The sequence below is a fragment of the Coloeus monedula genome (genome assembly GCF_965178545.1).
Source record: "Coloeus monedula genome assembly, chromosome: 3".
NCBI lineage: Eukaryota > Metazoa > Chordata > Aves > Passeriformes > Corvidae > Coloeus > Coloeus monedula.
In genome coordinates this window covers 80,937,272-80,958,699 of record NC_138783.1, presented here as the reverse complement: position 1 = coordinate 80,958,699, position 21,428 = coordinate 80,937,272, and the positions used below count along the sequence as shown (strand labels likewise).

The window sequence follows — 21,428 nt, the reverse complement described above, 5'->3', positions numbered from 1 at the left end:
TATTTAATGCCATCAAGGTCTAACCATCTACTGAAATAAGTAGGAAAATTATCATAAATATTTGGTCAATATTTTTATATCTCAAATTCAGCATGTTGCCCATGCCAACATGCCTAAGCTGATAAGCAATGTCATAACAGCCATGTGTTTAACTCTCTTCATGATTGAAAGCTATTTCATGACTGAAAAGTCTCGCTGATGCCTGCAGTTATGTTGCATAAATCATGATCTTAATGTTCAGGACACTGACAAGAGGTGACTATATTCTGAAGTAGCAAGGCCTGTCGCATATTGAGTAGCCAGGCCGTGCTGGTTTTCAAGTCCTCATTCTGTGACACCCATATTTCTGCTGCAGAGGGATCTATGTTCTCATATGCCCTAACCATGAGACTCTTAGCACTCAGCTGTCATTACTTAAGCCTTTTTAACTAGTAGAAAAAGACACTGTGTCACTGATAGAATACAGACATCTGTGGAAAACGAGAAATTTGCCATTTGATCTGAGGGGCATATGTTAAGTTTCATTTATGGCAGCATTCCAGTGTCTGGTTTTTTGGGATGTATCCCACCGTCACTTAAAATTTTGATATTTTCTCACCCTCCATATGGCTTTGAACATGGTGAGAAAAACATAGTATGTTGCTGTGAGAGGAGAGTCTTTAAATAACTTACGCATTGGCTTTAGGAAGAGGTAGTCAGATATTAAAGAAATAATCAGAAAAAAACAGAAGAGCAAAAACATGCAGTGAGGCAGATGTTAACTAAGAATTATTCTTCTTTTTGAAGGCAAAACTTCTCATGGTGTTGCATCCCTTATTCTGTATCCAGTTGAAAGAGGATTTCCAGAGATAGTTAACGACATGGTTCCTGGCATCAGTAGTGAAAGTTTTATTACTTTCTAGTCACATATGTTAAGCAAGAATGTATATTCTTAAGAGGGATTGCTTTCTAATAGCCTTAAAAATAACTCTACCAGTTATACACTATAGAGACATTTTTACTGTAGTGTCACAGGCAAACTCATTTTAATTGGGTTGTGCATTTTTGTCCATTCACAGTATTGCTTTACTGTGGCAGATGGCCCAGTGATGTGTTATAAATACTTTGCATGACATCCCCTCTATTTTACTAATCTTCACTGTGACTTTCCCATTGGTAATGACTAATGACAGTTTCCTAGCCAGCAACTTTTAATAGATTCCTTTTTTTTTCTTAATCTCTGCCTGTCCTCAACAGCACTGTTTTGTTCAATAATTTAATCAGTTCAGCAACAGTATATTATTAGACAATTGAACCATTACTTTTTGAATTTTTGAAATGTAAAATACCCATGAAGTAATCACTGATGAATATTTCAGTATTGTAGAGACCACTTTTTCTTCTGAAGAAATAGAAAGGGTTTTGCTTTCTATGCTTGAATGCTTTTCCTTTCCTTTCCTTTCCTTTCCTTTCCTTTCCTTTCCTTTCCTTTCCTTTCCTTTCCTTTCCTTTCCTTTCCTTTCCTTTCCTTTCCTTTCCTTTCCTTTCCTTTCCTTTTCCTTTTCCTTTTCCTTTTCCTTTTCCTTTTCCTTTTCCTTTTCCTTTTCCTTTTCCTTTTCCTTTTCCTTTTCCTTTTCCTTTCCTTTCCTTTCCTTTCCTTTTCATTTCTTTCTCTTGGTCCTGACAACCGTATGCAGTAAAAAGAAAGGAATCCAATTACTAGAAAAACTAACAGAAATGATTAACAGTTTTGCCTACCCACCATGCCCATCTTAACCATTTGACACCTACCTGTCAAAGGTATAGGTGTTATACAGAAAAAATGCCATTCATCCCTATCTCCTCTCATAAGTGAAGATTTATCTGCAAAAGGGACACTCTAGCTCCAGGTTCATCCCATCCCTGTTAGCAGACAAAAGAATATAGATGTTGCAAATTCAACAGGAAAATAACAGTGCAGAGTTCCTTTTAGGCTGGTGTGATTTTTTTGAAAACTCCTGTACTCCAGAATTTCTGCTCAGAACCACTTCATTCTCTGTGAAAAGAATCAGATTGTCAGCTTTCTGTCTTTATGTTGCTAGCAGCTGCTGTGTTTTGCTAAGGGCAGTGCTTGTCATGCTCCCTCTCTTTTATCGAAGATGTTCCATGAAACGCAGTTGTGGAGCAGAACTAGCGGGTGGCTGTAGGACAATTCTGTGATTTCACAGCAGTTTGTGGGATTTCACGGTTTAATTTCACAGTTTAATTGTGTTTCTTCTTGGAACAAAAAATTTCTTTAAACAAGAATGACTTACAAGCCATAACTGGTCTATATTTTGAAGCTTTCATTGCAGAGATAAGGAGGAAGGGCAAGCTGGCAAAAGGATATTACCACTCAGACATTAGGTTGAGTTTGGACTTTAAGTTTAAAATTAGTAGCTTTATAGCTTTTATTTGAGAGTATTTTCTGCACAAAAAGGTCTTTCATAACTTTCCTTTCATCTTCTCTCCCCCCACTCCCCAGTGATATATCAAGTTCAACTTAAAAATGCTTTTTTAAGGCAACATATGTATGTTAATGCAGCTACTTTCTGAATTTCAAAATGGTTCAGTAGCTTGCTGTAGATGCTTACCTGTGCTTGCTAGTGTCAAGAACCTTCTTGGTGTATTGCTGCTTGCTCAATGTTACTGATATTAATAGTGATTTCTTTAACCTACTGAATGTTAATCCTTGTTAAATCTGCCTTTTCTCAGGGATGCTGCTGAATGCAAATAATGGGACAAATTCTGCCTTTGGAGACATTTGCAGACTGCCAGTGAACCCTTCTAAGAGATTATACATGTGTGTCCAGGGGGGGAAGGGAGTCAGTCTGGTTTGATACAAAACCAATTCATATTCAATTGCAAAAGGAAGAAATGTGGAAATGCACCTGAAAAACTTCTCTTTGAAGGAGGAATGGAGAGCTGACACCCTTTAGAAAAAAAAAAATAAGATAGATAAAAGTTTGTTGTTTGCTGATACTGAAAACTTTCAGGGAGGTTTAATGCCAAACATTTTCATTTTTTCCTCTGACAGGCACAAGTATATTTACTGTTTATGAAGCTGCTTCTCAGGAAGGCTGGGTGTTCCTTATGTACCGAGCAATCGACAGTTTTCCCCGATGGCGTTCATATTTCTATTTCATCACCTTAATTTTCTTTCTGGCCTGGCTTGTTAAGGTACTGAAAAATCTGTCTTTTTAAATTGGCCTGAAACATAGATCATATTAGAACTAATTTCTTCTCTTTTCTGCTTGCTGAGCTTTGTGTCAGCCATTCTTTCTTGTTCTTTTTCCAGAATGTTTTTATTGCAGTCATCATTGAAACATTTGCAGAAATTAGAGTGCAGTTCCAGCAGATGTGGGGGTCCAGGAGCAGTACTACTTCAACTGCCACCACTCAGGTGAAGCACTTGAGATGCTGAGATTCTTTGGGGATTTGATTTGGTTTAGTTTATGAATTAATAATAAGCAAAAAATTCCTGTCATATGTGATACATTTGACTTTGCATGTTACCACCTATATTCTAAACACTACATATGAATTTTCATGAAAAAATAAATTCTTTGTTTCATTATCTAACTAGTCTTCCTTAGAAAGGAATAATAGAGAAGACTGTTAATATGGTTCTCTATATGGCTAGGTATGTTATTACTGTGTTTGTATTCTTTTTAGCAAAGTATGATAATGCTTTTTTATTATGTCATTGGTGGGTTTGAAGTCAGGGTTGCTATTGGATACCACTTTCTGTGCTAAGAAATAAGAGCTGAAATCCCAAAGTTGTAGCTGGAAGAAGACAGGTAAGAGGGTAGCTGAAGTGTTTGGGGAAGCTGGTCCAGGAACTGAGAAGGGTGTGTTGAGACCAAAGAGAAATGAGTTCTTGGGGCAAGGAAAGAGCCATGCTTACAGCTGGGGCAATCACAGAAAGTGAGATCCTGAATAGAAATAACGAATAAGAAGAAGCCATGGGTGGGCTGGGTAGAGGGAAAGAACCCAGTATGGGTTGAGATTTAAATTCTCTCGCTCATTATTTTAACCATCAGTTTATGTGCCCAAATGGACAGAAGACCAGGCTTTTCCAGGCTAGTGCAGTTTGCCATCTCTGTGAAGAACTAGTACCAACTGCCTGCAAAAAGCTCTTAGAAAGACAGATATGAGAAACATACCCACGAGGGAATTTTTTCTGACCGTGTAGCTGGAGATTATTTCTTTTCCTAAGCCAGAGGATTTAAGTTTTCAAAAATAATTATTTAATAGTTTTTATATTCTTCTCAATATTCCTGAAATCAGTATGTTAATCTAGTCCTTTTCTGCCGGCTGCTACATCTTTTGCCGCAAATAGACTTTGTGGTGATAATTTCTGCTCTATATATGTCTTTGTCAAAGCAGACTTTGTGATATCAATTTAAAATCTATAAAAAAGGACGTTTCTACATGACATATGCTTAGCCTGGGGAACTTAATGTTCGTAGGACAAATCCTGAGCATATAGGCTTATCCAGCATACTCTGAACTAGAAGATGGAACAGAGAGTTCAATGTAGGAAAACACAAGAAGCAGCCAACATTAAGAAATTTAAAATATCCAAAATAATGTCATCATGTCAAAGAACATGAACATGTTGCATATAATCTGCATCACACAAATTTAAAATAGTGTACTGGCTGCAGACAAGCAAATGGTTTGAATGGCTGCTTTGTTCCTCGAGTCACTGACATACTGGGTCATCAAGAGAGTCCAGGTTACCAAACTGCAAAAACAACTCATCTTTTTCTGTATTAAGAAGGGCAGGAAATATCTTGCAGGATTTCTTGTTTAAAGCACCAGAAAAAAGTTAAAACCCTTGCTTGTTTTGTGCATGAAGTAGCCTGGAGATACCTGCCTTCATTTGTCCACTTCATAAATTATTGAGCTGTTTCCTGAACTTATTCCTGTAGAAAAGAAAATGAGTGTCCTTGCAGTTGAAGTCTAAGAAGGGGTCTCCAGAAAACTATAAAAGGAGGTTCTTGTAAAGCACTTCAGCGCTGCACTTTAAAGCATGGTAAAAAGAGGAGTAACTGTGCTGATCTTAGTTGGCAACTCGTCCTGCTGCAGAGATGCTAAATAAAGACTTGGAAGAACTACAACCATATTTGGGTGACACTGTCCCCAGTCTAATGAGCACTTCTCTCAGGATGACTTTTAAGCTTCAACCACGCTCCTGTGGCTGTGTTCTTGAGGTGACTCGTTTGAGTGCTGGGTGTCAAGGAAAAGGTGGGAGTGAAGTGGGAACTTTGCCACACTTCATTACATAGTACATGCAGGTGGCAACTCAAAATGCTGGAGCCATTCATTTTCTTTCAAGGACATTTTCAAGGACAATGTTAATCACTTTGAGGCATGGTTTCTCACAGTTCCTTATGTCCAGCAGTCTGCATCATTTTGTGTCCTAATTTCTGAGAAAAAAACCCAATAAAACAGAATGCCTACATTTACTCTTCCAGAGGCTATTGATAAAATGTGGTCTAGAGAGCCTTTTCCATTGACATCATTAGAGCCTGGAAATATTCAGCTATTTACAGGAATTATAAGCTCTGTGAAACAATAACATAAGGACTGTACAGCTACTCTTGATATGCATCAGTGCAACAAAAATGAAGTCGTACTTGCAGTAAAATAATTTTGCCAGTAAATAAGATGAGGTTCTCTGCGATCGCCAAACTCACCATGAAACTTATTTTTGTGGTCACAATGTATTTGTGTTTCCTTAGGATAAGCTTACCTTAGAAACGAAATTTTTCTGAGCAGGTACCACCATCTAATGATGCTGGTCAGAGATTAATTGAATTGGTCTCTATATTAGGACTAATGGAGATATATTGTGTTCAATGTTATCTGAGTAAAATTCAGACAATTAATGGTGGAAAAAGCATGTTACTTTTTTTTTCCTGTAGCAGAAAGAGTCATTCCTCTCTTATTTTAAACTAGCTATAACGAAAATGTATGCTGGTCCTTAAGGGGAATGTATTACATATCACTTGTATTTATTGCCACATAAAACATTCTGACAACAGTCTTCCCTTTCAAGATGTTTCATGAAGATGCTGCTGGAGGTTGGCAGCTTGTGGCTGTTGATGTGAATAAACCCCAAGGCAGAGCTCCTGCATGTCTACAGGTATGACATTGCTTTTTAATAAATCAGTGTGTGTAACTAGCATCACTCAAATGTTGCCATAAGGAAACTGTGCTGAGAAATAGCTACAACAGTTCTAGTCATATTTTTTTAAATGCATTGCTTTCTGCAGTGTAGACTTGTTCTTGAAAATCACAGATCAACAAAAGAAGATGTACCACTCCCAAAGGGAGAAGATTAGAAAAATCATTCCTTCTAAGGCTCTGTTTTGTTTGCTTATGAGAGAAAGATTTAAGATTTTGAAATATAATATAAAATAATTAATCAAGTTTTATCTCTCAGAATTTATATACGAACATATTCTGTTCCTAGGATATTCACAGCATAAATGCTTGTTTATTAACTGCAAAATACAATCACATATGCCAAGAAGCATGAATAATCATAATAAACACAGAAGTACCTAATTTCTCTTGTTCCCTTGTGAAAATAGGCTCACAGAAAAATGGAGAAGAAGCATGTAGGCAGCAAGCCATACAGTGTTTGAAACTTACAGATTTTATATTCTTACTTTGATATAAGTTAATTTGTAAAACTCTGTCCTCATTGTTTAAATAAATCCAGACTAAGATAAGTAATTTTTTTATAAATCCATTTTTAGTACAGAACACTGTACCGCAGCTCAAATTTTTATTTGCGAGTTAAATAATGTCATTTCTCGATAAACAAACTAAATTCAGAATAGAAAGCCAAATCAACTATAGCATTTGCTGGCAGTTTTTGGTTATGTTTGGTTTAATGTGTAAGCTAAAATACACGTTCTTGTTGGCAGCATGTACACTGCTGAACCCTAAGCTGGCAAGCACCTTCAATCCCCTCCACAAGCTGTTCATTCTCAAATATCTCTGCTTTGCCAAACCACTGGCATATATTTGATTATAGCATATGTCTGAACAGATAATTCATCTTCCCAAATTTATTTCTTGATTTTGACAGCAACAGGAACATCATTTGTGGTGTTCTCAAGTAACAGTCTCAGGTATGTGGATAAAATGTAACTGAACTCACAGTGAAAACAACTTCAGATGAAAATTAAGATACCATCTGAGTTACATGGTCTGCCTTTATAATATTGCATTTTTTCCCCTTTTAGGAATCATGTGAACACAGTGAATTGTGTTCCAGTAGACATAAACCTCATGCATTCAACTTTTTATATTTGCCACTCAGCTAGCAGTTTTCTTCTTGTTCTTCATCCTTTTGTGAAATAAAAGAAGTTTTGAAACAGTGCTTTAGTGTCCGTTTTAAGACATTAAACTACATGAACTCTCTTAGGAGTGCATTAGTCCAGTATTCAATTAACTATATGAACTCCATGTCCTAATTTCTATTTGGAACTTTATCCTTCATGGCATTACTGTCTCTATCGACGAATAAGCTGTATTGATGTTGGTGTTGTCATCATGGAGGCAGTAAAGAGGATTGCTGTTCTATGTTTTATGTGTGTTGTGCACACTCTAACTTTCAGATACCAGAAATAAGAGTTGAGCAGTAAGACTTGCTTTCTATAATTTGGAACTTCCATGCATTAGATACCTCTGCATTCATAAATATAAGTATCCTGTGTGATGTAGTACTTCTTCTAGTTTTTTAACTGCTGGTCTACACATATTAGGGTGGTCTAATGGTTTTAAAATGTTCTGAGAAATGAGTATTTTTTATTCTGCATCAGATTATAATGCAAGAATTGCAGAAAGAAGATAGTCTTACCCTTCCTCATTGCTATGCTTCCCCCTCACTACATGCCTGAGCTGGCACAGTATTTATGCAGTTGTTCAGGGAATGGAATCAAGGTTGGCAGGGGGAAAGGAGTGGATTTGTTATTGATCAGACTCCCTGCAGCTGCCTAAATGTTTTTTCTGACACAAGAAAGGGACCAGAACATCAGTGGGAGCAGTCTGGGAATGTGAGAACTGCCTCCTTCAGCAACAGTGAACTATAAAGCATGAGTACAAAAATTTCAATCGAGTTTGTTTTAAAAGACATGTGGAAATGACTATAAAAATCAGTTATATAATTATTTTTGTTTCTTGTTTTGTATTGGGCCAATATCAGAGAGGTGGCTGGTCTGCTAACCTGTGCAGCCTGCTCCTTATAACCCCTAAAATACTCAGCGCTGGCAGCTTCCAACCACCCCGGTTCCTCTGTGCAGTTCTCAGATTTATTCATGTATACACTTTATTTATGTTTATTTTTATATGTCTGCATGTCACATACATGTATACACTGTTGTTTAAAGATGCAGTCTAACTACTTGTAAGACAGTGATGGGGTGCGGAGGTGTGAAATAACAGAGCTTATAGGTGGTGTGGAGATGCATTTCTCCATGGCCATGGATAGGCTTCAGCTACCTGTGGGAACCTAGTGGGGTTCAGAGGTGGTGTGTGGTACAGATATGGTGGTGTAACAGTGGTGCCTTTGCCCATGACTGTGATAGGCTTCCAGCTGCCTGTAGAAAAGTAATGGGGTCTGGAGATGAAGGGGGCTGTTGACATCCCTTTGTGCTGAGCTTCCAGATGCCCACAGGCCCATGATGGAGTAGGGAGAAGGTGCAAGGCAGACATACCTTTGTCCCTTGTAGGAAATTTCCAGTTGGTACAGAAAAAAGAGAGAAATGAGAATCAATGACCAAACCAGTCTTTTTACATCACCTTAGACATCTCATGCCTCCCTGCCTGGGGCTCTGCAGCTCTGCCATCTTTCCAGTTTTTCCATCCTTGCAAGAAGAGGCAAATAGCAATAATAGCTGATAATGCTGTGGAGATAAACTAAATAGATGTAGCAAAAATTTAAAGAACAGCTCATCAAAGTTTTAAATAGAACCAACAGGCCCTATCTACTGCCTGGTTTTAAAGACTTGTGCTGCTGAGATTTGTGGGTTTGAAGGCTAAATTCTGGTAGAAAAATGCTTGTCAAGTTAACTGGAGGAAGTATTTCACACATTTGAGATTAAAGACCTGTCTAGTGCCAAGCGCTGCAACCATGAGTCGCTGATTGCACTGGAGACATCTCTGCAATTCCTGTAGATCATACTTTTTATTTCCCTGACAGGAACCAGAGCTTTGGCAGAGATTGTCCTGTGCTTCCCACTTAGTTAGACACTAGAATGAAATACATAAACTAACTTCCATCTCCTTGGTTCCTTGCAAAAGTATTAACATCCTCTTTCACAGACAGGACCAGAAGCAATGGCACAACATTAAACAATGGGAGGTGCTCTCTGGACAGGAAGCAGCTTTTTACTCTGAGGGTGACTGAGTGCTGGCAAGGTTGCCCAGGGAAGTGGTGGAATTTCCATCTTTGGAAATATTTAGTAGCTGTCCTGGGAAACTGGCTCTCAGTGTCCCTTGCTTGAGCAGGGGGCTTGGAAAAGATGACCTCTGGAACTCCTGTTTCATGAAATAAAGTCTGCTTTAACTTGTTTATATAAACTGTACAAAATCTTCCACTAAAATAGAACTAGTGAAATTAAAGCCAACCAAAGGCATTCCCTTGTTTCCTGAATGCAATCTTATCACCTAAGGAAGAGCAGGGAACCAAGTGAATCTGTGTGCTGTGAACTATTTCAAATTGCTGAGAATTGCAGTGATGTTGTGTGTTTTGCCTGTGATGTCTTCCTGGTTTACTGAGCTACAGAACTGAAAGGATTCTGGGCTGTATTTCCATTTGCAGCTTCTCTTGCTGTTACCATTTGGTCTTGTCCGTTTTTCTGAAATGTGACTGTGGATTTGTAATCAGAGACTTGTGAGCTTGGAGCCTTTTACAATACTTCCTCACAGATTGATATTTCCAGACTTCAGCATTTCTGAAAAGGCAGCATGATGTGCCTGTCTTCCTCTCTCAGAGGGCAGTAGCAGGTCAGCAGTGCAGTCTGCATGCACTTTTGGCAGTGCAGTGTGGTTTTATTCATGCTGTTCCTGGCCATGTACCTTTCTGGGTAGATGGGCACTGGCCATGCTACACAGTGTTTGCTGGAGGCCCATCTTGTACATTATGTTCAGCCTCCCTGTCTCAGGAGCTCACTGCTCTTGTTAGTTCAAAGTGCTTGTGGGGCAGTGATTTTAGTAGCATGATGACCTGATCCCAGTGTACATGGGTTTTATGATGCATGGGGAAGATATAAGGCTCTTGGAGGCAGTATTGGAGCACTGGCTTTGGTGCATGGAATAAAACTGTTCTACACTTCACCTCAGATGGGCAGAATAGATGTAAACTGTAACCTAGTATGTTCTTTCAACCTGGCTTCCTCCATTCTTGTGAGCTCCCTACCAGAAGATGCTGAAAGTTAGGGAGGTGTTGTGGCACACTCAGGGATTAGGATTTGGGAACAAAACAGGACGAGACAAACTCACAGTGTGAATATATCCCCAGTGGGTGGACAAAGGATGTTATGTAGGGAGCCTTCTACATCTTAAATACAGTACCTACAGCCATATGTGGAGGCTGTGGTTGACTACCATCACCTTTCTCTCCTCTACTGTATTAACTAGGATGAGTAACTGCTTGCCTTTAAGCTTTTCACATAAAAATTTTGGTGTGATTTCTGATTAGGAAACAAATATTTCTTGCTTAACGGAAGAAAAGAAGAACATAAAATTTCTAAGAGAAATTGTAAATGAGAATTTGCAAATGCCACTGCTGATCTTAAGTTGTGTGTTTAAGGTATTATCTATGCCATGAACAGTATTCCATTTCTCTTTGTTAGGAGTTCCTACAAGTAGATACTTCAGTATATTTGGATCTTAGGGAATGACTCTGATTTTATTTGGGGAAAAAAACCCAAACAATTTCTGATTAAAAAACAAAGGCTTGCTGACAAAGCTTAATGAACTTGATTTTTGGCTGGCAGATTTGCTGTATTCTCAGCAAACTTGAGACCTCTTCTTACCTTCTTCCAGGCAATATATGCAAAGAATATCTGCAAAACAAAAGAGATGGCTATGAGAGGTATAAGCTGACACTTATTTTGGCAGGATATTAACTTTGAAACCTAACTCTGGCAGAAAGTACATATTACTAATATGTACTTTGGGAGTGAAAGAACTCAGCTAAAGACTGTGTCCTTTAGTTCTTCAGTTGTTTCAGAGTATGTATCCTGATGAGCTACAAAACAAGTGTAATACTGTCTCAGGAGGCAACTGTGTAGTACATGGAAAAATGAAGATAAAGAGCATAACACTAAATTCAGCAGAGAATGTATTTTTTTGTTTAATAAAACCTTAAGCCTTTCTTAAACATGTTGATGTTGCAGACTCTTAATGGCTACACTGGACTGCCGTGGGATATGGCCCCAGAGCTCTGCCCTACATCTGATTTTGACAGTACATTTTTTTAAGTATTTGTTTAAAGTGTGTGTTGCATCCCCAGCAGACTCATCCTCTTTTCTCTTAAAAGGCATTAAAACCCATTTAAAATTTAAGTCCACAGGACCACTACTATAAGTTATGTAACATTCCTGACTGAGAACTAAAGTCACAGACAAAACAGGTAACTTGAGAAACATATTTTTTACAGTCTTCCAGGGAGGTCATGGAGACTCCATCTCTGGAGACATTCAAAACCCAAGGAACACATTTCTGTATCACTGTTCTAGGTGACCCTGACTTGGCAGGGAGGTTGGACTGGATGATCTCCAGAGGTCCCTTCTAACCCTAACTATTCTGTGATTCATTGATTTTATGAGGATGTAGTACTACCTTTGGAGAGCTGGCATCTAGGTATATTAGGTAATAATTTTATGGGGAAAATAATGCATAACTTTTTTGGGTTTTGTGCTCATGTAAGTGCAGGACTGTGTTCAGACTCTTCCTCATGCAGCAGCCTGTCTATCTGAGTCCTGAATGTTTCATGTTGACATTTTTTTTGCGACAGGGAATCTGAAGTACTGAAGGGCAGGTTCTGATAGTCTCATTCTCTCTCCTCCCGGCTTGGAGTAATGCAAAACCCCCTTCTCTGTAAGAATGAGTCTACTTGAAATGGGATAGAAAAATACCATCTGACCTCTGGTTGCTCTTTACTTTGCATGTACCAAATGACAAACCTCAAATCTATTTAAAATTTAAGAATCCTTCACAAATTTACATCTTAAAATGGTAGATTAATATCTGTGAGCATGTTTGTCCATACTGCAGGATTGGGAAGGAAATAGTTAAGGGCAGAGCTGCTATTCAGGGGGAAATAAGCAGGTCTGGGGAAAGGACCAGCAGGGACATTAGCTTAAATTCACAAGCTGCACTTCAGGAGGAACCAGCTGTAGCAACATAAGCTGGGGTGGGCTCTGCTGAAAAGGCCCTGGAAGTGTCTGTAGACAGCATGCTGAACAGGAGCCAGCGGCCTTCCCTGGCAACGGAGGAGGTCGACAGGATCCTGGATCATTGTGTGGAAGGAATGATCTCCTGTTACTCAGCACCAGTAAGCCTGAATCCAGATACTGTGTCTGGTTTTGGGTCCCTGGTACAATATATATTGTATATATATTGAATATATACTGAATATGACAAACTGGCTCAGGTTCATCAGAGGGGCTGCAAGATGTTTGAGAGGCTTACTGTTTTTCTGGTCTCTTTCAATAAAAAATGGTGAATTAAAGTATGCTAAAAAATGTATATGGGCAAAATATGTTTGGTTCTACAGTGTTATGAGATTATCTTTTTAATTCATAACAGAAAAGGATAGTGATTCTTACCACTTACATTTACATTTTATTTGTTCTGTCCCCTTCTTCCTCTGGTTGAATGAACTGCAATCATTTCAGCCATCTGAATTCATAACTTGTTTTATTAACATAAACTGAAGTGGACACCAGTTTATATTATCAGACAAGACAGGAAACTGAGGTGTCCCAGGAGTAAACTCACTGCTTCTTCAGTTGCAGCTACTACTATGGTCAAGGCCTCTGAAAAAAGGGGCAAGCAAACAGCAGAGGATGGGTAACAGCTTTACCTTCCTCATCTAAAGTAGCATAACGCTGAAACTGAGCACACATTTTGTGACAGCTCATTTGTGAATCCCCAACCAGCTTCTGAGAGTAATCCAGATATTGGAGTTTCTATCCCTTTACACTATTCACCACACTTCAACCATTTCTTCCCATACTCCATGTACAATTTGAAAATAATGGAAGTCTCTTGATTTCTTTTTTCATAATGCCCAGTATGTACTATCTTCCCATGTACAACTGAGGATAGCAAGGTAGGATGGGGCTGGACTATATTGTGTATGTTCTTCTGTTGCCAACATGTTTAGTTTCTCTGCAGAGCCTTCTATTCCTCCTCATTTTTTAACTGTTTTTATCTCACCAAAACTAAGTTTGCTTTTACATTACACTTTGCATACTCTGCTCCCAAATCTCCTCAGTAAAACTAATATGGTTAGTTTTCAGTACTGTTCCAATACTAAGTGCATCACTAAAGTGTCCAAGCATCTGTTAACTAATGCAATTTCTAGATTTTCTAAATGAGAACAGGGCATAAAAAAAAAGGATGGGTTTTTATTTAATTGCAGCCTCAGAAGTTTAGGATTTGGAATCACTTAATCTTTTTCTGAGTAAACTCATATAATATAGTCAAATAATAAACTCATTCAAATCAAAACTTAATTTTAGCAAACTGAAAGAGAAGATTTTTTTTCCACTGTAAGAGATGATCCCAGTTAATTGGAAGGAGTACATGTATATAATTTAATGAAAGCCACTGTAGATAAGAAGGGAATAGGGCAGAGTAGGCACACCTTTTGCTGTTGATTCTTAAGTTACGCTGTTGCAGTGGGGATACTGCAACATGCATATATCAAACCAGGAGTCCCGTGGAAAGGAAATATATATGGACGGACAGATTCTTGATAGCTGTTTCAGAGATGTTTATTTCTCCAGCCGCATGGCCGGGGCTCTGCCCAGGAACTGTTCCAGTCACGGACCCGAGGGTCCTTCTGCCCGCGCAGGGAACACAAACCAACCAATGGGAACGAGGCTGAGCAGGGGCAGGGAAACCCCGTGTCTGTGCCCTCAGGGCCCCTCTGCCAGGGCTACACGGCAGGGGAGAGGAGACCCCGACATTACGCTAAAGGGCAAATTAGTATATGAATAGACTACCAACTTTTCTTGTTCACCAATAATTACTTCCCATGAAAGAGAAGAAGAGAAAACCCACTTATGTTCTCTTCTGTTATTCCTGCAATGAAAATCCTTAAGTACTGTTTCGTTTCATGTCTCTCTCTCTTATTCAATATATCCCTCATGAAACTGCTGAAACACTCAATTCCATCTTCTCTGGCCATGTCTCCTCCATCCTCTATTTTTTTTTATGCCTTTGGATATTGCTTTTCATCTTTTTTGTCTCCTTCAAGTTTCTCTAGAGTTCTGTAATTTTACTGAACTCTAACAAATTGAGATAATGCGTAGCATGAACCTTTTTTTGGTGCAAAAAATATGTTTAAATTTCTGACACTAATCATATATTTAAAAGTGCTGTAATAATAATAATTATGTCGCTTGCTTGGATCATAGCTTTGTGACCTTTTGTTTCTTTCCTAGGTGAGGCACATATGATTAAAAGTGAATATAGTATCTTTAATCTGTTGAAGATTTTACTATCAAGAGTACAAGTGCACATACAGTTTGTAAGAGACTGCTTCTGTTCATGCTGACCCATCAGACACAGTATCCTCAAGCTTTTTCCAAATATCATTCCATCTTCAACTCTGCATTTCATTTTTGCCCAAACTATTAACATGAACAGGGAATTGCTGTCTGGCTTATTGTTCCTACAGGAGCCACAGTAGGAAACTTCATAATTTTTCTGTTCATTACAAAACTATGTATTGCGAAAGCTGAAGATGTCATTACTTTGTGTTAGTGAATTAGTTAGTATGTGAAACCAACCACAGTTTCACAGAAGACACAAGTTGAATCTCTCTCAGCTTTAAATGAGTATGTGTACTTTACAAGTCTTTGCAGACAGGAAGACAAAAAGAAGAAAGGAGTGACAAAATCATTAGCAACCTCTAAAATGAATAGGAAAAGAAAAATAAGAAACACTGTGCATTTAAAGGGTAAGTACAGGCTCAAAGAATTTTTAAAGGCTTTTCTTCTGAAAACTGGTCCTCAGTTTTTCTTTATTTGTGAACTGAGAGCTTCCTACTGGGCTTGTAGGAGTAACTCATGGTAGGCAGGAAGTTCTAACACACTACAATGTGTTAAAGTAATATCAACAACAGCAAAATAATGTGGCAACATGGGAGCCTCAGCATGCATTCATACCAAATGGTTCATGTTGAAATGGAAAACACAAAGATTATTTTTCAGTAAGAAAAGAAAATCAATATTTTAAATCAATGCCAGTCATAGGGAACAGTGAGAACAAGTAACAAAAGACCACAAAGCACCTTTGGGAACACTCAAAAGAAAAATGCAATAAATACAAAACCATTCTATCAAAATAAAAGCTTCTTTGGCCCACATTAGGATGGATTTACTAGTCATAATCAGGAGCCATACTAATTTTTCATTTTGCAACTTCCAGCCACTTCTGTAAAATTAAGGAAAACTTGGGTGACTGAGTCAAAGCTCTTAAAAATACCATATTAGTGCCCATTTTTCTTGCCCACTTGTCATGGTTTAGTCTTATTTACTTTTAGCTACTGTGCTGCTGTATGCAAGAGTCCCTTGCAGATCCCGTATCTGTCCATGCATGTTAGTTCTGCTCTGCTGAATGCCATGCACCCAAGGATAGGCAGGTGGGCTCCCAGGATAGACAAGAGGGGTATCTTGGCAAGCCCAGCATCACTCACCTATCCAGCAGGTTACACATACCAAGGCACACTACTCACCAGGTGGGATTCTGGAACTCCTTTGTAAAACTTCTTTGCAGATCAGCTGTCACAGAAATAAAGACATGGTCAACCTCCTCATTTGTTTTACCTAACTGAGCAGTTTGGTGCAACCACCACATGTTTGTGTGAGACAAATGAGTTACAAAGGCTCTGCACAGAGCCTATAGGGTATCTCTGTCTGAATTATTGTTTGCCCAGACATAAAACCAGATGTGCATTGCTCCACGCACCACTGCAATGTTCTGCCTCAGCTAGCAAGGTCTGACAGGGTGAAATGCTGCCTTGGTCTCTGGGAGTAAGCACCATTATATATAGCAAAACCCAACAGATCTAGCTGGCCCATGGGAAGTGGTTTTAGCTGGAAGTAGTTGAACTTGATGATCCTTATGGGTCCCTTCCAACTCAAGATATTCTATGATTCTAAGTGTCTTCCAAAGCATGTGTTAGGGAGGGATTTTTGTTAACACACCACACATAAATCAAGTTATTCTTTCCTCCATCACTCCCCGCTTTAGAGAGCTGGATATATCTATTTGCCAACTTAACACAGTTCTCTCTTATCGAAGTGCCTCTCAGGTAGCTAGTTACTATGTTTAAATACCACAGTAGCCAAATCTCACAGGGATCTATTTTTCCACAATAAGGAATGTGAACTACAGCAATAAACCTATTAAGCAGTTTCTCAAGGCCCACAGGAAATTTGTGCTTAGACAATAAATTCAACCCAGATCTCCAGAGTCCCTCTCTATTCCCTTAGCCATTCGGATATTTCCTTCCCCAATGCACAATATAGTGTGTTGAGGGACTAAGTTCTAAATAACTCAATACACTAAATAAGTAGAGTTTTGCCAAAGGACAGGCCCAGACTCATGCAACTGTTGAAACAGAACTTTTAATAATATTCCCTTTCATTTTTGAAGCACTAATGTTTGCAGAGCCCAGAGAAGAATTAATAAAACCAAACTTACTGCAAATTTTAATTAAAAGTATACAGGGCAGTAGAGAGTCTTGACTATCTTTTACTAAGAACTCCATCCTTCAAAGGATATTGAGTGACAATATGCTTAGCTAAGAAAGGTCAGAGGAATGCATATTAATTGAATGTGTCCTAAAGGCAGGATATATATTTTCCAATCTGATTAACTCTTTCCTTTATTCAGATTTATGCACCATGTTCCTGAGGAACAAAACTCACCCAAACCCTTTGAAAATAGCTAGCATATCTCTCACTAGACTCTTAATACATAAAAAATGCCTTTAATAGATTGCAAAAGCTTTAAAGGCATGATTTTTTTAGGAAGTCTACATTCCTTTTAGTTTGGTTTGATGGAACTGAAACAGTAATGCATGGTGAGATTAGTAAAGATGTTTGTGTTTAGCCAGATTTTGAGATTTTGCTTTCTTTTCGCAGTATTTTGGTCAATAATTCATACTTAATAAGATTAAAGCCTATTTGGGGTGCTATCCCAAAAAATAATACTTTAACACATTGCTTTCCTTTTGATTGCTTTCTTTGGATTGATATCCAGGAATGTCATAGATTGCTTGAAACCCTGCAGTGCTCATAAAACTAGCAGATAAACAATGCATTTGCCATGTCTTAAAACTTGGCCAGTCTCAGCAATAGGCGTATATAGATCATCCTTCTCTGAACTTCTGGATACCCATTTATGCCCTCATTCCCTGACTTGCACTCTAGCAGTAATTCATTTAGGGACTTTCTGAAGTGAGTGTTAAATTTAGGCCATTATATTTAGTATCCAGTGAGGGATTTATCACCTATCTACTTGTCTAGCCTTTTTTTTGAGCCCATTTATCGTTTTGGCCTCCAGAACTTGTTCATAGGAAGAGGTTACATAAAGTAACAATGCAGCATTTTAATTGATTGCAGTTGCAGATTAATTTAAAGATTTTCCTGAAATTATGCGGAAATAACACAAAACAGTACAAAGACTATTGATTGCAATTTTGAGATGAGTGCTCAGTTTCAATAAAACAAAGAATTTGAAACAACAAAACTTGACAGTCAGGAACACAGGCTGTTGTAACATGCAATCAGTAACAAGAGGAGGGAAGGCAGGAGTGTCTGAAGACTATAAACACCAGCCGTGGGACATGGTTGCTCTTTGTGCCTGTGTATACAAATAGAACTCCCAATGCTGAGGAAACATCAGAAAGGGAAATAGACTTTGCATATCAGTAAGGACTGTTATAAAAAGACAGTTTTGTATTTGGTGACAGGGCTGTCATTTGTGAGACAACTTTCAAATCTTCCCATAGGTAACATTCTGGCATTAACAAATATTAATTTAATTAATGATTATTAGATCCCTAATGTAATTTTGTCTCTGCTTTTATTTCTCTGCTATTGCATACATGCATCAAAAAGAAAAGTAATTTCTTAAAAAGGGGGATGCAGAACTGCGGGCATATTGCCAGTTTGCAAGGTATACAGCCTCCCTCCCAATCGCCCTCCTTCCTCTCTTTCTTGCCTACCTGCCTTTTTCTTTGTAACTATTATACCAAACGACGTGTTAACAATGAGTTAGCCACAGTTCTTTTGTGTTCGTAGTTTCTTCTCCATAGCTGAACTGTCTGTTCTTGTTCACTGCAACCGAAATAAATTACTAGCCACAGTTTGTAGCAATGTAACTCCCAAAACTAAACAAAGAAAGAAAACATGTTATTGTTCTCCCTGATTTGCATTTGAAAAAATAAAGCATGACTTACTCAGTTTGAAAGTGTAATTTTCCTGCAGACTTAAAAGATTGGAATCACATCAAAACCACAAAATGGATAGGTGTTTAACTATGATTAAGCTTATAAAAGGATAGTGGTTTTCCTTGGCAATAGTCCTTATTAGAGGAGAGCCTGCTGCAGCAGAAAACTTGGTCACATTAGGCCCTTGGCATCTTCTAGGAAGATTTAGGATCGAGTATTTTGAATTTATCTCAGGCAGTAGGTTTTCAAAACTCTTTTCTATGTCAGAGTTATATCATATAATCGTTGAATTGTTAGGGTTGGAAAAGACCTCTAAGATCATTGAGTCGAACCATTAGCCCAACACTGCCCTGTTCATCTCTAAACCATTTCCTTCAATCCCTCAGGTGTTTTTTTAACATTTCCAGGGATGGTGATTCCATCACTCCCTTGGGCAGCCTGTTCCAATGCCCAACAACTCTTCCTGTGAAGACATTTTTTCCTACTATCTAAACTACACCTCCCCTGCTGAAACTTGAGGCCATTTCTTCTCACCTTGTCACTTTGGAGAAGTGACTGGTCCCCACCTCACTACAATCTTCTTTCAGGTAGTTGTAGAGTGCAGTAAGGTCTCTCCTGAGCCTCCTTTTCTCCAGACTAAACAACCCCAGCTCCCTCAGCCACCCCTCATAAGACCCTTCCTCAGTTCTGTTGCCCTTCTCTGGACACACTCCAGCACCTCAACGTCTTTCTTGCAGTGAGGGGCCCAAAACTGAACATAGTGCTTGAGATGCCACCTCGCCACTGCTGAGTACAGGGGGACAATCACTGCCCTGGTCCTGCTGGCCACACGATTGCTGATACAGGCCAGGATGCCATTGGCTTTCTTGGCCACATGGGTTCACTGCCGGCTCATGTTCAATGGCTCTGGACCAGCACCCCCAGGTCCTTTTCCACCAGACAGTTTTCCAGCCACTGCCCCCAGCCCTGTGGTGCCACATGCAGGATCTGGCACTTGGCTTTGATGAACCTCATGCAATTGGCCTTGGACCATTGATCCATCCTGTTCAGATCCTTCTGCAGAGCCTGCCTTCCCTCCACTGGATCAACACTTCCATACAGCTTGGTGTCCTCTGTGAGCTGACTGAGGGTGCACTCAATCCTCTCATCTAGTTCATTGATAAAGATACTACACAGGACTGGGCCCAACACTGAGCCCTGGGGAACCCCACTGGTGACTGGTTGACAGCTGGATGTAACTCCATTCACCACCACTCTCTGGGCACAGCCATCCAGCCAGAAGGATTGGCTGACACAGTCAAAATCTCTGACCTTCTTGGTTTTTGACAAGCCTGACTAGAACCTTTTGTGTAGCCCCTGATTTTCAAATGGGTCCACAGAAAATTTGCTCCAGAAGTAATAAATTTTCCATAAGGAATTTTTATAAGTCTTGACTTTCTTTTGTACAGATGTGTTGGGTCTGGCTGAGGTGGAGGTAATTTTCCCCACAGCAGCTCTCATAGTGCTGTGCTTTGTTAGAAAGGTGTTTTGGCTGCTGCTGAGCAGTACTCACACAGCATAAAGGCTGTCTCTCCAACTTTCTCCCCTCACCAGTAGGCTGGGACTGGGCATGATCTGGAGAGGGTACACAGCCAGGACATCTGACCCCAGATGACCAAAGGGCTGTTCTATGCCATATGATGTCTGCTCAGCTATAAAAGCTAAGAGAAAGGAGAGGACACACACATATTTGTTATTACAAAATGTGTCTTCTAGAGAAACTGCTAGGAATGATGAAGCCCTGCTTCCCAGGAAGTGTCTGGCTTTCACCAGCTGAAGGGAAGTAGAGAATAAATCTTTTGTTTTCCTTTGCCTCCACATGCAGCTTTTACTATTACTCTATTAAGCTGCCTTTATCTTGACCAACAGGTTTTTTCTCCGTCCACTCTTTCCAGCTGAGAAGGGGAGTGATAAGAGTGGCTCAGTAGGAACCTGGCATCCAGGAAGGGTCAATCCACCACAAGAGTTCACCCATTAGGCAGTGACATTGAGTTCTTACAACATCATGGTCAAATTAATAAACCAAAAATCTTCTACAATAAAAATATGCAAATTGTTTTAATATTTTTAAAGACTGCTTCAGTTGTTTTCCTTTTTTTTTTTTCTTACTTCAATCTTTTTGCTTTGACCTAAACAGGCAAAATATACCATTTTTCTAGCATTCATTTTAGCAAAGGACTTCAGTACAGATTGTACTCATAATTTGTACATAGAAATTTGGGGCACATGAGCTTTAGTGGATTATAGGAACTATCCAGTAATGCCACTAAAATTGAAGTTCAGCTGAGTTTCCTTTAGAAAATTTTACTTCTGGGGTTAAATATGTCCAGTGTTTCAAATCCTATCAAGCTGAAAACAGGTATTTAAATTGTCATGGGGCTTTTCTGTGCTTAGCACAATTAGAGCAATCAAAGTGTTAGGAGTAGCAGCAGGAGCAGCATGACTTCTTTTGGAGCTGTAACTTGGATGACAAATCTGAGCAAAGTGGAAGACTGCAGAGTCTTAGAATAAAACTAGCAGGGTTTTGGTTTTGGTTTTTTTGCTTTATGTGGGTTGTTTTACCCCGCAGTATTTTCTATATTTCTAATATTTCACAAAGAAAGGTCTCTTTTCACTAGGACTGCAAAGAGTATCTTGTACTACAGCTCTTGTAGGTTATTCGTTTGTTCTT

The 21,428-nt window shown here is 39.0% G+C and overlaps 1 protein-coding gene across 2 annotated transcripts in view; it reads left to right on the top strand.

The window, feature by feature from the left end:
- Nucleotides 1–21,428, top strand: part of NALCN (sodium leak channel, non-selective) — a gene marked incomplete at both ends in the record, with an annotated part of 224,145 nt that overhangs the window by 68,903 nt on the left and 133,814 nt on the right. The window contains 3 exons of one of the 2 annotated variants that reach the window (XM_082278000.1): nucleotides 3,035–3,177; nucleotides 3,296–3,400; nucleotides 6,065–6,151. In XM_082278000.1, the coding sequence (XP_082134126.1) occupies nucleotides 3,035–3,177; nucleotides 3,296–3,400; nucleotides 6,065–6,151 (335 nt within the window). The remainder of the gene's footprint in view (nucleotides 1–3,034; nucleotides 3,178–3,295; nucleotides 3,401–6,064; nucleotides 6,152–21,428) is intronic. The other variant, XM_082278001.1, reaches the window with a different exon arrangement.